This window comes from Cucurbita moschata, unplaced genomic scaffold (assembly GCF_002738365.1).
Source record: "Cucurbita moschata cultivar Rifu unplaced genomic scaffold, Cmos_1.0 Cmo_Scf00054, whole genome shotgun sequence".
Classification (NCBI taxonomy): domain Eukaryota; kingdom Viridiplantae; phylum Streptophyta; class Magnoliopsida; order Cucurbitales; family Cucurbitaceae; genus Cucurbita; species Cucurbita moschata.
In genome coordinates this window covers 1,354,009-1,369,142 of record NW_019268570.1, presented here as the reverse complement: position 1 = coordinate 1,369,142, position 15,134 = coordinate 1,354,009, and the positions used below count along the sequence as shown (strand labels likewise).

Sequence of the window (15,134 nt, the reverse complement as noted above, 5' to 3'; positions counted from 1 at the left end):
TCCCAAGTAAAAGAAAGTTTACATTTATTCAAAATACATGGAAACTTTTACAAACACCAAATTTCCGAACCTTAATTTTCTCGAAAGACTATAATGCATTTACAACCAACCAAAAAAAAAAGTTATGTAAGATATGATTTTGTATACAGTAAAAGAAAGTGAGTTGATCCAATGAAAAGCCTCGTTCTTGGTTAATTTGAATTTGTTGGGTATAAGTTGTGAGACAACTAGAATCTTATCTAAGCAGCTGCATGCTCAGCCTGTGTTTGAGCTCTGTTACTGAAAGACTGGAACACCTTCACTTCCAGTTTTATTCATTAAGATGAACATTAAACGATTTCGGTAACTACCGATATCGGTCGATCCAACACTTGTCCTTCTTTGCAGCGTCCGTCCATCGTTCCTTGAAGATCTGCATTTCTAAGGAAGATTGCATCCTCACCTACACATATTAGGATACATTACAAACAATGAACGATCCAGTCGGGAAATAAATACTTGGATCGATCGTAGTAACTTACTTTAACTCGATTATCCATTTTGGGTTCCTGCAAGAATTGAACAAAATGACCGTTTGAAGTCGTAAATTCATAGAAAAGGAAGTGCAACAAATGACCGTTTGAAGTCGTAAATTCATAGGATTGTGACTGCAAAACTTTACCACATTGTCATGGGAAGCACCGAGCGTGGGCAGACCTAGATGAACGATGTATTCGGCATCGACAACGCCAACTTTTTGTGTTCGGTCACCCTAAAAGAGAATCGATAATCACAAACTCTACAAGAAACTAGTGGCTTACTAGCAAAGCAAAAGTAATGGTGGAGTATGGAAATTACTTGTGCACAATAGCCAAGCTGTCGATCTAAGCCCCATGCATGGATCAAGTCATTCTGTAAAGCAAAGAGAGCAATATCCAAGTATTTTGGCATTAAAATTCTGTCCCCATCACAATATTACCACAGTATTCACACATCCGTTTAATATCGATATCACGAGTGAGTTGAAACTTTGTTGTATTGTAAGAAAATGGACTAAATATAAACAGAAGACTAATGTAACGGCCTAAGCCCACCGTTAATAGATATTGTCCTCTTTGGACTTTCCCTCAAGGTTTTTAAAACGCGTCTGCTAGGAAGAGGTTTCCACACCCTTATAAAGAATGCTTCGTTCTCCTCCCCAACCGACGTGAGATCTCACAATCCACCTCCCTTCGAGGTCCAGCATCCTCGCTGGCACTCGTTCCCTTGTCCAATCGATGTGGGACTCCCAATCTACCCTCCTTCGGGCCCAGCGTCCTTCTGGCACATCACCTCGTGTCCACCCCCTTCAAGGCTCAGCCTCCTCGCTGGCACATTGCCCAGTGTCTAGCTCTAATACCATTTGTAACGGCCCAAACCCACCGCTAGTATGTCTCTTTTGGGCTTACCCTTTCAAGCTTCCCCTCAAGGTTTTTAAAACGCGTCTACTACGGAGAGGTTTCCACACCCTTATAAAGAATGTTTCGTTCTCCTCCCCAACTAACGTGGGATCTCACAACTAATCTAGTTTTACGATCGTTTATATTCCTACTTTTGACAAGTATAATTTGAATCTCACTTCAATAGTAGTTGTTACCTGAATCATATACCATGTGCATCGCCATGCTGCCCTGGAGAACACAGGAGCCATCATTTCTACCCATCTACATCAAATTTATTTAACATACACAATTTAACAACCTGAGTTTGAATCCAACATCAAAAAATAGAAAAGTCCGTGATCAAAAGAATCGATAATCTTTTTACCCTGTGCATGGAGGAGCCGTGCTATTAGCGTTGCACCGTCCACTGCCCTTGAAATTATAAAACCTTCTGTTTGAAGATTTAAGAAAATTGGTGCGAAAAACATCGTTATAGCGTTTAACGGAGCTCTAACACCCAAAATCGATATTCCATTCAAGTAAACTCAACCATTGGAGATGTGAGATCCCACATCAGTTACAAAAAAACATGTAAAACTAACCTGTGTACTTTCGATCCGGTTTTGCGTGCAGTAAGCAGCTGGTGCACCTTGGACTTAACAGGATCGAGAGCTGGTTGTGATATCTCAAGCCCCTCCTCCTTGAGGATTGATACATATCTGACCCAGTTTTAGATGAAGAAAAGAAAACTAAGTCGTTACATACTAAGAATTGATACTTTGGAGTACAACGACGAAACTGTTACATAATAAAGTCCACGAGCTAACTTATTACTTATATGTTCAATGATCAAAAGCGTTTTTTCTAGTTCAACAATATGCAAGATGGGGGATACGAATTTCTAATCTTTTGGTTGAGAATACGTACTTTATGCCAATTGAGCTAAGCTCTTGTGGGGGAAAAAAAGGCGGTAAATAAACAATAAACTACGCATTTGCAGGTTTGAACTCCGTAATCATGAAAAGGAAAATAATACCTACCGTTTCGGGTTAAAATTCTCGACGCCAAGGTCCTCATCCCAAAGAAAGATATAATTATATTCAGCAACAATATCTGGATGCAAGAAACGCTTGGCGAACCACCTACGCCATAAGCCAGTTTTATTCCAATTATGGTTCGAATTTAAAAGAGTAAAGAAGCAACTTCGAGTCCAAATGATACACACGATCAGCAATTTCAGATAACTCTTGGGGTAAAATAAGCATTACCATTTTGTCTGATTCAATGCAGAGACATGTAGTGCTCGAGAACTCCATGCAAAATCCCTCCATTCATCCACAACACCATCGTAATGAAAAAGAATCACGTCAAAATCGTCTCGAGGGAACTGAGAATGAAAACTACATACTCAAAAACAAACAGATTGCTAAAAGATGTAGTGAAGAATAAGGGCTTTAGATGACAACCTTTTCGACAATTTTTGACACTACACGTCTTTGTTTGATCCCAACAGCAATAGCTAACAAGTTCTTAGACATCTTCAGCATTTTCTGGCACAAAGAGTATTGTCACTTAAGGGCAACGCATAATATGTGCAGTTTTTATCTAGCGATTTCGTGAATTCATTAGCTAAGTTGTATATAAGTAAAATAGTCGAGTATCAAGCCACGTACACGATTCAAAGAAAGTAGTTACCTAATATCATATACTAAAACATCATGAAAACTGAAATTTTTACTTTCAATTATACTCAAATGAGCTGAAAACTCTATTGAAAAAGAAAAATTCGTTGTATTCAGCGTATAGGCGAGCAACGTTTCAATCGGTGCATCACTTACATTTTGTACACTTGAACCCCATAGAGGATGAAATTCGAAGTTAGATGTTTTAGTAATGATTCCTTCTGGCAAAGACTCACTCCCAGGAGGTCTGCATCGATTCTACGTAGGAAGGAGGATGAGGCGAGAGAAAGGAGATTTATAACACCTAACAAACTAGAACAAATACAATGAGAAACCATAAAAAGAACTCGGGATTTTACTAGACAAACCTTGCACGTGCTGGACTTTACATTTCGGGCAGGATAAAATGCCTCCCATCTAAACATTTCCTGCAAGTTTATCAAATATCCTATCATTGACTCGTTTCGGTCATTTTGAGTGACGAATTGTATCGACATATGATTTGAATGCACGATGATATATGATGCTCTGTTCTGACAAGCATGGTTACAATCTACACAAGAAAAATACTGCTGGGTATAATAACACCCAGTAAGATGAACGCTTGAAGTTCATACAATGAATATTAACCCAAATAAATATCAAGTGGAAGAAGTTTAACAACCACATATACATCATAACCCTTCTTGTAAGAGTTGAGGACTATTGTTAATTCGAATTGTACTTAATGTAACAGTCAAAGTCCACCACTTGCAGATATTGTCCTCTTTGGGCTTTCCCTTTTGGGCTTCCCCTCAAGGTATTATTACAACATGTCTGCTAGGGAGAGGTTTCCACACCCTTGTAAAGAATGCTTCGTTCGATCTCACACTTAAGCACTAAGCAATCTAGGGCCTAAATTCAAGAAATATAAGGGATACCACCAATGAATACCATAGACAGTGAGCGCACAGTAAACTGCAAAGCCAATACTTTGGATGCAGGATACTAAATTTTGTAAGCGGTACAGAAAGCCAATTCTTTGAATCCTTCATTTTCAAAGATGATCAACTTAACCTTAGTGCCATGAATAAACATGGACACTTCAAACCCATAAACTTAATCTCCAAGATATATTGCTACTATCATCACTATGCAACAGGAAGCTATAGGAACTTCAGAAAGATATGCTTTGATTTCTACCTTTGTAATGAATTCACTTGCAATGAAATAAGCTCCAGCACCAAGTAATATGGCAATGAAGAAGGTACAGAGGCGTAATCTATTCTTCGACTCCGATGGTACGAAACTCTGAAACATGGAAAACGAGTTATAAAAAGACCAATTACAATCAAATTATGTAAACAAAAAACCATAATGATAAGAGCTCTCTATTTGATATAGAGCCATGTAAAGGGACAGAGAACTATCCACAATCCATCTGAAAAAAGCTATTCTGAAAAATGAATCAAACAGCCAATTTCCCTCTGTTTCCTAGCAAATAACCACAACCCATGAACTTGAAATTCCAAATCTCAAAAGGGAAGCCGCACAATGTTAGAGCAGCACAGAGCACCAAAAGAAAAAACAAAACGAAGACGGAGACAAATCATGAAACGAGAGCAACATAAACAGACATAAGCCAAAAGGGTTAAACAAAACAAGCACAAAAAGAGGTGAGAGAGATTACAGAAGCGAAGGCCTTGATCATTTTGATCCAAAATCGTGAAGCATGCAGAGATGAAAGCAAAGGGGGGGAAAAAAAGGCGATTCCCTAATTTGGTTTTCAGAATTCTGTACTTGAAACTGAAGTTTGTAGTGAATTTGATGAATATTCAGAGGGAAAGCAAGGAATATGAGGAGGTTTGGAAAAGGGGAAAGGTCTTGAATAGAAGAAGAAGAGGAAGAACAACAACCCAATACCCATTTAACTGGGGTCCCCGAAAAGGAAGGTAGAAGGGGAAAGAGACCCAGTTGGGAAGGAGATAGAAGAGGAGTAGCTATGGAGTTTGGTGGAATGAAAACAGCACAAAGAATCAGAAATGGAAGAAGGAGGAGGAGAAGGAAACGAGCAGAATGGAATTTGTTTGTATGTAGTTTAGAGAGTGTCCGGTAGCAGTCGCGGTCACGGGCTTTGGATTTTGCCCAACTTTGGAATTTTTGTTTCCTTAATAAAAAAAAATAAATAATTGATTGCAAGAATGTTGCGTAGTGGGACGCGTGCGTTCCCCTTAGTTCTTGCTATCGTGCTCTTATTATAATTGCATTTTCTTTCTTTCTTGAAAAATACATATTTTAAAATTATAGGAAAATATTTATAAAAAATAAAAAAAAAATAAAAAAAAAGTTTAATTTGTGTCGATAATAAATGCATTTTATGGTTGCTGCGGTGTGCCTAGGTGGTCTCGTGGTCGGATGGATGGCGGCTGTTCCTTTTCCATTTAACCCATTTTCACAATTTTCGTAAATTTATTTCCTTAAATTTCATGGTTTATTAATAAGTTTTTAAAACTTTTAATTTTGTTTTTTTTTTGAGTTTCATCAATGGTGTCGCCGTCCGTCTTTTCAGTCACATTTCTATCACTCTCTTTCAATTCACCATTTCTCTCCCAATTTCTCCTCTCTCTCTCTCTCTCTCTCTCTCTCATCACTCTCTTGTCGTTTAAGCAAGTCAACCGTTTGACTTGGAAAAATAAGTTATTAATTTGAAATAATTTTAGGATAATGGTTAATAATTATTAATTTGAGTTTGTTTTAAAAAATTAACAATTTTTTTATTTGGAACAATAATTAGTAGTTGTTGACTAATGGGAAGAATTTAGGAAATTTATTAGTGTTTTAACTCCTATAAATAGTTTTAAGATGCAGCTTTATTTGCTCAACCTTAATCATCCATCGCTTGCTCCCAACTTGGTTGTATACTCCAACTGCAGGGTCTTATCAAAGGGCTTTGGTTCCCTTTCATTAGCAACACATAGTGTAATGAAGGTACATACATATCTTGTACTCTGATAGTACTGGATAATCTTCTCAAGACCGGTTCAGATTGTCACTTGCTTTACCGTTGGTTCCTCTGCAACAGTCTCAAGAGTTTCTTGAATATCTGCTACAACATCACTAGGTGATTTTTTCCGCAACTCAACCTCAACTCTCATTTACTTCGTTGTCTTGGAACCTTGCTTCACATTTGGTTCCTCAGCAGTAGTCTCAGGAGTTTCATGAGTATCTATTACAACATCACTAAGTGAGTTTCCCTGCAACTCAAGCTCAACAACCACTTGCTTCGAGGTCTTGGAACCTTGCTCCACATTTGGTTCCTCAGCAGTAGTCTCAAGAGTTTCATGAGTATGTGCTACAACATCACTAGGTGAGTTTCCCTACAACTCAAGCTCAACTCCCACTTTCTTCAATTCTCTGGCCATCCTTATGAAGCTAACTCATTTCTGCTTGCTCATAACGCAGTTCTCACAACGACCCACATCAACAGATTTCAGACCTTCTAAAACTCCTTTCTCATCCAGCATCTTCATTTCTTTCACGCTCATATGTCCAAGTCTATTGTGCCATAGACTTGAATTTGAAGCACTTTCAGCAACAACAGCTACGTTCATACACCATGCAGTGGTGTATAAGGTTCCAAATTTTGTGCCACGTGCTACCACCGTAGCACCTTTCATAATCTTCCACGAACTCTTCCCTAACTTTGTTGCATAACCTGTGCTGTCCAACTGACCAATAGAGATCAGGTTCTTCTTGAGACCAGAAATATATCTGACATCCTTTAATATTCACTGATTTTCCTTTAATCTTCAAATCTTTGTTGTCGGTAAGATACACCTTCTCAAAATTTCCAGACTTGAAATTTCATAACAATTCTTTATTTGGAGACGAATGAAAAGATGCACCTGAATCCAAAATAAAGGATTCAATCGAACTATCCACGCTGAGGATTAAAGCATCCCCAATGTCTTCTACGGAATTTATAGAATCATCATCATCTCCAGATTTGTGATTCTGCTTCATCTTTGGTCTTGTACAATCTGTTCAAAAGTAACCTTTTTCTCCACAATTCCAACACGTTACGTTTGGTCTATTTGGAGATTTTTCTCGATTCTTTGATTTTAATCGTCCTTTGTTTGGGCTCTTCGATTTACTTCTCCCCCGTTGGTCAACACTAAGAGCACTGCCAGATAAATTTCCAATTTCTCGTTTGCGAATACTTTCGCTGAGAATTACATCTCGAATTTCATCAAACTTTAGTTTATTAGATCCTTGGGAACTACTGATTGCGGCAACAACAGTATCCCACGACTCAGGTAAAGATGACATCAAAATCAATGCTTTAATTTCATCCTCGAAATTAATTTTCACCGAACTCAGTTGACTTACGATCATATCGAATTCATTTATATGATCAACAACAGATCCACCTTTAGACATTTGTAGATTGAACAATCTTTGCATCAAATACACTTTGTTCATAGCCGATGGTTTTTCGTACATATTCGACAGCGCCTTCATCAGATCTGACATTGTCTTCTCCTTGATGATGTTAAATGCCACGTTTCTGGATAACGTCAATCGGATCAGCCCTAAGGCTTGTCGATCCTTGAGCTTCCACTGTTTCGTGGTCATGGTATCTGACTTCTGAACTTTCAATCTTCATAGATTGTGGTGACTTCCGCCTAGCTCTAATACCAGTTGTTAGGATCGTACTACAACTCACACACTCGATCTACATGAACACAAAGAACATGATAGAGAAAATGCAAGGAGAACTCTGACAAAAGGATTTATATTGATGACTTCAGATATGTACAACAAGAGAGAGTACAGAAACTACATTTTCAAAGCTATATATATATGGTTTAGCTTACTATATATAGCTTTACCAGATATAATCATCTACTGTATATAACTTTCGACCATATATAGTTTTAACGTATATAGCTTTTTACTATACATAGCTATTTACTATTTATGACAATTTACTTTATATGTCATTTGTCATATATAGCTTTATCATGTATAATCGTTGACTAAGTTATAAATAAGCATCAGGCTCCATAACCTAACACTATCTTCTATAAGGCATATTTTATATGACACGAGGATAAGTTCAAGATTTCAAGTTGATTGGAGCAAGTTTGGAACCTAAACCAAGATAGAACTTAAGAAAAGCCTAAAGGAAACCCCTCAAGATTCATGACCCTTCTAGAACCCTTTAAGGAATCCATTATGAATCTATGACTTTTTAGAATAACTTATGCTAGTTATTATGATGGGTTCATATGATTACGAATGCATGTGACAACTTATGTCTCAAGGAAGTATGAACCTTAGGAACTTACAAGATTGAGAACTAAGAACAATACCAAACAAGCTCTACAACTACCAAAGCAAGAAGAATGTTAGGTACCACTCAAGGATAAGAGACCGAGGTCCTCAGACTCAGAAACTCAAGAATGCTAGGTAATACTTTAAGCATATCCAATTATGGCTCATAACCTCCCACCACGCAGTGCTTTCAGAGGCCATGTTTCCTCTTCTAGGTGGGATGCCCTACACCATATTTGACCTCATGTTTTCCTCACCTAGATGAGATGCTCTGCACCATGTTATGGGTACCCAAAGATTTGCAGGATGCCATGTTCATGGATGCACCCATCACGAAACCTTTATTGTCTATGCTATGTTCATGCATGCATCAATCACATGACCTTTACAATCTATGTCATGTTCATGCATGCATCGATCACGTGTCCTTTATGATCTATCATGGGGAGTAATCTAGGGCCACAATGGAACAAGAAGAGAGTAAGTTACCTTAGCCAAGAATCAAGAACCTCCTAAGACCTTCCACGGTACATCATGCTCATGACTTAGACTACACTACTTGGAACGCATGAAGCTTTGAGCGTAGGTATTAAGACTGTGTCACTTGGACCGCATAAAGCCTCGAACACAGGTTGATAGGTTTATGATTAGTACCGTAAATCCTAAGGGAAGTGTCTTGGAGAACGAATTAAGAAACAGGACAAGAACCTAGAAAGAACCAAGAACAAGTGAAAGATCAAGGACTAGAACATGGATCAACATCTAAGTTTTAAGCATAAGAACCAAGAACCATAGTAACAAGGCCCTTAGAGAAAATCCAAGGTTTTAGAATCCAAGGATCAAGGTTCTCATAATAGAACTTGATAAGAATCCACAAGATAAGAACAAGAACTAGAGGGTCTAAGTACTTACGACAGGAACAAGAACCAGAAAAGAAAGAGTGTGGTATCCTAACATATGAAGGACACGATTAAGAGCCTACAAGTAGGCTGCTTATTGAGTCTTTGTACTCATTCCTTATTCTCCATTTTTTTAGGTTATAAGGAGTTAGCCAAGGTTGGGAGCGGACTCTGGAGTCGATGTCGTAGACAGACCTCATCCGTCGTCCTTCGACCCTTTTTATTTTAAAATATTTTGTATCGTTCCTTATTTTGTGTTTTAACTGTTGTGTGGTGTTTTAAATACTTTGTATACACTTTATTTTGATATAATATAAGTATAATGCATGTTATGTTTAAATTTGGTTTGTTTTATTTCGCCCAAAATTTACCTGTCTTTTTGGAGTCATTGAGTCAGCCCGGTCCTAACAGTTTACTCTTTATATTTATTGAATTTATTAAAAATAAATCAGTTTTGATGAAGATTTTCATATAATTTATGAGTTGGAGCCTCGTAAAAGTATTACTCCAAGCTCGCTTTGTGTAAAAAAAAAAAAAAACATTATCAAGAAAAATGTAATGAATAACAATAAGCTATAATGTCACGGTCCCACTCCGAGTATGGAGGAGAAGTTTACTCATTTCTGGTGTCGCAAGTCTTTTGGGCAACTAATCTCATCTACGGGTTGCACTACTGTTCTGTTCTTAGATTTAGGTAGCTTGTTTTGCCTAAGCATTATATAATTGGTGTCTTGGGTCCAAGCGCTACCTTGTAATCTCTCTCTATAGTGGGGACAGTGTGGTGTGTGCTAGCCTACTCTCATCATCCACGGGAGGTTAGCTGGCGAACCCTACCCATAGGACCATCTAGTCACCCATGTATTTAATGATGTGCATGTATTAAATGTCATGATACATTATGATGACGAGTTTTCTAAGATACAACCCTAATTCATGTTAATAATGAGGAACGTATGAAAGCCAACGCATGCACGTTACCTTGTCCTTGTGTGAAGTGTGAATAATGAATAGGGTTGTGCCATAAATATGATTTAAAGATGGAAACTATAGGGATTTCATGCATTTTGTGTGTTCATAAACATCAGATTACTTCTCCATGATGAGTATGGATGCGTACACTATGATAATGATCATCATCATCATGCCTCGCATGAAACTCGGGGGTATACTGACCTCTGAACATCCGACTACGGAAAGCTACCCCGACTATGATGGGTCCAGGAGGTCTGGAGATTCACGCTTGCATATGTGGGTCGTGTGTAGGAAAGTACTAGTTCGGACCGGAGGCCACCCGTATGATGCTTTTAATGATAGGTCTCTAATCATAAGTTGCATGTGGTTTCATTCCCTGAACCCAATAGTGATGTCACTTACCGAGTATTTCTCAAAATACTCAAGTTGTGTGCTACTTTTAATTCAGGTACAGGCAAGACATCCTGTACGGCTTACAATGACATCACAAGTAAAGACCATGACACGTGCATAAGATAGTGGTATTCCATTTCTTAGATTATAAGTTAGTATATGGCGTTTCTACTTTTAAAGTTTTATTTATTTTATTTAATATTTCGTTTTGTTACTTTAAAGACGTTTTAAAACATGTAAGTCCATGACAATGTTTTGTAATGAAATTTTTAAAGTTTATTTTCTACATAAGAGAGTATATTATGATGATGGTAGAAAATTTAGGTCGGTAGAAATCTAAGGTTGTTATAGTCCGTAATAGAGCTCTAGGTTATAGATTTTGTAGACTAGCTTACGAAATGGGCTTGACATGTTCCATGGTTCCACTGTCGATTCACTGTCACCGTAAAGTATGTCCTGCATAAGATAAGAAAAATAAATGTCCTTGATTGCATGTACTATGATTGCTTCCCGTTATTGAATGTAACTTAGTATCAAATTTAATTAGCCACGACTATATTATTGGTTGTAGCATGATGTTTAACCTAGCTGTATTTTTATGAATATGTTGTGCTTGCCAAATTGTATGTTTATGATGATATGTATTACGATGTAATTTACGTTAGCGAGCAATAGACTTGAGTAAACTATATGTTGGATTTTAGAACCATGACACCGAGAGGATGCGGAACAAGACGACGAGGAAGGGGATGACCTCCTATTAATGGAATGGGTAGAGGTGTTGAGAGCCCACCTTGTGAGGGTTCAGTAACTAGAACAAACACAAGCCTGATGTGGGAATCGTTCCATGCCATGATGCATACAATGGTGGCCACTCAACAAGCCAATAGCTCACAATATACAAGAGGAGCGAGATTTTTATGGGACTTCACGTGGTATGACCCGCGCACTTTTAGCGGAACCGCGAGAGACCCCAGAGAAGCTCAAATTTGAATTTCGTCAATGGAGACAATATTTCTGTTAATGGATTGTTCAGACGATCAGAAAGGTGTCATGTGCGTCATTCATGTTGAAGAAGGATGTAAAATTATGGTAGACAGATGATAGGAAAATTCTCAGTCCTAATGGGCGTGTTATAGCCTAGACACGATTCAAGGAGGCTTTCTTAAAGCAATACTATCCGAAGTTAGCCCGGCTCAAGAAACAACAAGAGTTCACCTACCTAACACAGGGTGATGTTCTATAGATAATTATTGCCGAAAATTCATGAAGCTAAAGAGGTTCACGTATTCACTAGTGGAAACCGATCTAAAAATGGCTGAAAAGTTTGTTATGGGTTTGGATCTAGAGACTCGCCCCATGGTGGAAGTCTAGACCATACCACCTATGAGGACACATAGGACAACCAAGGCCTTGGAGAAGCCCAGAGATGAAATGTGCTGAGAGTCAACAGTTGCTATCGGGCGAAAGTGACCATATGAACTGAGAGATTCAAACCGTTGGCCACCAGCGCGTAGACCTTGATATGCTGACAGACATCTCCCTCGACATGCTGATAGATACCCTCGTCAACATACTGACAGATACCCAGAAACTAAGATGGGGCTAGAGGAAGAGGAGAGGTAGGGTGTAACATATGTGGAAAGCCACATGGGGAAGATGTATGGCAGGGGCTAGAGCTTGCTTTCAGTGTGGCTAGGTTACATTGCTATCAATGTACAACTAAGAACACTGAGAATCTACCTAACCCACCAAGAGAACGTGAAGGGATTGACAGACCTATATAGACTCGTTCTCAAGCTAGGGTATACACGTCCACCAGCAGGAATGCCGGAAGGTCCGACATAGTGGTGACAGGTACACTATTAGTCTTGGGACATTATGCTTTCAATATATTTGATTTAGGCTCTATGTATTCTTTCATATTTATTTCATTTATTAGATAAGCAGGGTTCGAACTAGAACCCTTATTGCATGTATTGTCTATAAGCACCCCAGCGGGGGTAGACTTAGTTTCTAAGGATAGAGTAAAAGATGACCAAATAATCGTAGCTAAACGAACCTTAAGCATAGACCTGATAGTTGCTAGCATGACGGACTTCGATGTAATACTAGGGATGGATTGATTAGCCGAAAACTATCCTACTATATTCTATCACAAAAAGGAAGTAATATTCTCAATGTCGTCTGGATCCAGTTTTAATTTCAAGGCTACATGCACTGGAGTTACCCTGAAGGTAGTCTCGGTAATGAAAGCCAAGAGATTAGTCCAACAAAGGAGTTGGGTCATATTAGCAAGTGTCGTGGATGTAAGAGGAATAGAAGAGATCTAAGACAAGGTGCCTATAGTAAATGAATTATCGGATGTCTTTCTGGAAGACCTACCAGGAATACTGCCATCTAGAGTTGTAGACTTTGCTATAGAACTCGAATCAGGAACTAGACCTATCTCTAAAGCCCTCCTACCACATGGCACTAGTAAATTTGAAAGAACTCAAGGCGCAATTACAAGACCTACTAGATAAAGACTTCCTCCGCTCAAGCGTATCTCAGTGGGGTGCATTAGTGTTGTTTGTCAAGAGGAAAGATGACTCGATACATTTTGTATCGATTATAGAAAAGTGAGCAAGAAGACAATAAATTGTAAGTACATACTCCCTCGTATTGAAGACCTGTTTGACCAACTCAGGGAAGGGACGATATCTTTCAAGATAGACCTTTGGTGAGGATACCATCAAATTAAGATTAAAAAAGGGGATGTACCGAAGACAACATTCAGGACAAGGTATGGACACTACGAGTTTGTAGTGATGTCGTTTGGCCTCACCAACACCCTAACTGTATTCATGGAGTTAATGAACTAGGTATTCAGGAGTGTCTCGACACGTTTGTTACCGTGTTCATAGACGACATTCTAGTATACTAAAAAATGGACCACGAACACCAAGAAAACCTCCAAAAAGTCTTAACCATCTTGAGAGAGAATAAGTTGTAAGCCAAGTTCTCCAAGTGCGAATTTTGGCTACGACAAGTCTCATTCTTGGGACACGTGGTATCAAAGGATGGAATTTTAGTAGACCCCACCAAGATTTACGTTCTCACTAATAGGGAACGCCCAACTATAGTTATAGAGGTGCGAATTTTTCGGGATTAGCAGGATACTATAAAAGGTTTGTACAAGACTTTGCTAGAATAGCCTCACCACTTACACAGTTGACAAGGAAGGGTGTACCATTTGTATGGAATGATGCATGTGAGGCGAGCTTCCAAAATCTAAAATAGAGGTTAGTAACATCCCTAGTGCTCATAGTAGTATCAGAAAGTTCAAGGAGGTACGAGATATACAACAATGCCTCCAATAAAGGACTAGGAGTGTTTTGATGCAATATGCTAAGGTTGTTACGTATGCGTCCCGTCAGTTGAAAGAGTATGAGAAGAACTACCCCATACATAACCTAGAGTTGGCTGGGGTAGTGTTTGCATTAAAAATTTGGCGACACTACCTATATGGAGAGAAGACTCAAATCTTCACCGACTACAAGAGTCTAAAATATTACTCAAATCTTCACCGACTACAAGAGTCTAAAATATTTTTTCACCTAAAAAGAACTGAACATGAGACAATGAAGGTTGTTAGAGTTGGTGAAGGATTACGACATAGACATCTAGTATCACCCTGGAAAGGAAAATATGGTCGTGGATGCCCTAAGTTGGAAAATGATACACTCGTCGACCCTCATTACTAGGGAGCCACGAGTACAAATAGACTTCGAGCAAGCTAACATAGCTATGGTAACTGAGGGAATTATAGCGAAGATGACTCGACTCACTATGCAACTCACACTACGATAGAGGATTATTGAGTCTCAACGAGAAAACTCTAGCTGAGACAAGATACTGAACCATTTAGCAGAAGGCCCAATGAATAGTTTCTTCAAATTCTCAGATGATGGACTGCTATGCCAAGGAAGATTATGTATTCTTGCAATAGAGGAACTAAGGAACGAAATATCAAGTTACCATAACCCCCAATAATACTAGATAATACTTTAACCATGCCCAAAGTGACTCTTAACCTCCCATCATGCAATATATCATGATATTCATGTTTTTCCTCATCTAGATGAGATACCTACTCAAATTTTAACGGGATGTTCATGTTTTCTCATCTAGGTGGGATGCCCTACACCGGCTCTAGTATGATAACGTGTTTCATGATTTCCTCACCTAGATGTGATGTCTTATGCCAATTTTAGTAGGATGTCGTATTCTTCTCATTTAGATGAGATGCTCTGCATCATATTTATAGGACATCGGCTCATACTTTGCAGGTTTATCTTGCTACATATTTTACAACCTCGTCTTGCCAATGTTTAAGATACCCTGACAACATTTCTTGCAAGATGTCACATTCTTATTGTTAACCAATCATGAGATCTTTTAGGTTTCCACAAGGAGTAGTCATGAGGCAT

At 38.5% G+C, this 15,134-nt stretch overlaps 1 protein-coding gene across 1 annotated transcript; it reads right to left on the bottom strand.

The window, feature by feature from the left end:
• LOC111436473 lies at nucleotides 1-5,186 on the bottom strand. Its single transcript, XM_023074270.1, has 14 exons — nucleotides 4,752-5,186; nucleotides 4,265-4,372; nucleotides 3,451-3,510; nucleotides 3,239-3,340; nucleotides 2,867-2,950; nucleotides 2,669-2,787; nucleotides 2,441-2,542; nucleotides 2,003-2,119; nucleotides 1,786-1,851; nucleotides 1,616-1,682; nucleotides 838-891; nucleotides 662-751; nucleotides 522-548; nucleotides 1-442 (listed from the first exon to the last, which is right to left on the bottom strand). The coding sequence occupies exons 1-14, from the start codon at nucleotides 4,770-4,772 to the stop codon at nucleotides 347-349; spliced, it is 1,113 nt and encodes a 370-aa protein (XP_022930038.1). The 5' UTR covers nucleotides 4,773-5,186; the 3' UTR covers nucleotides 1-346.
• Between the last annotated feature and the right edge of the window lie 9,948 nt (nucleotides 5,187-15,134).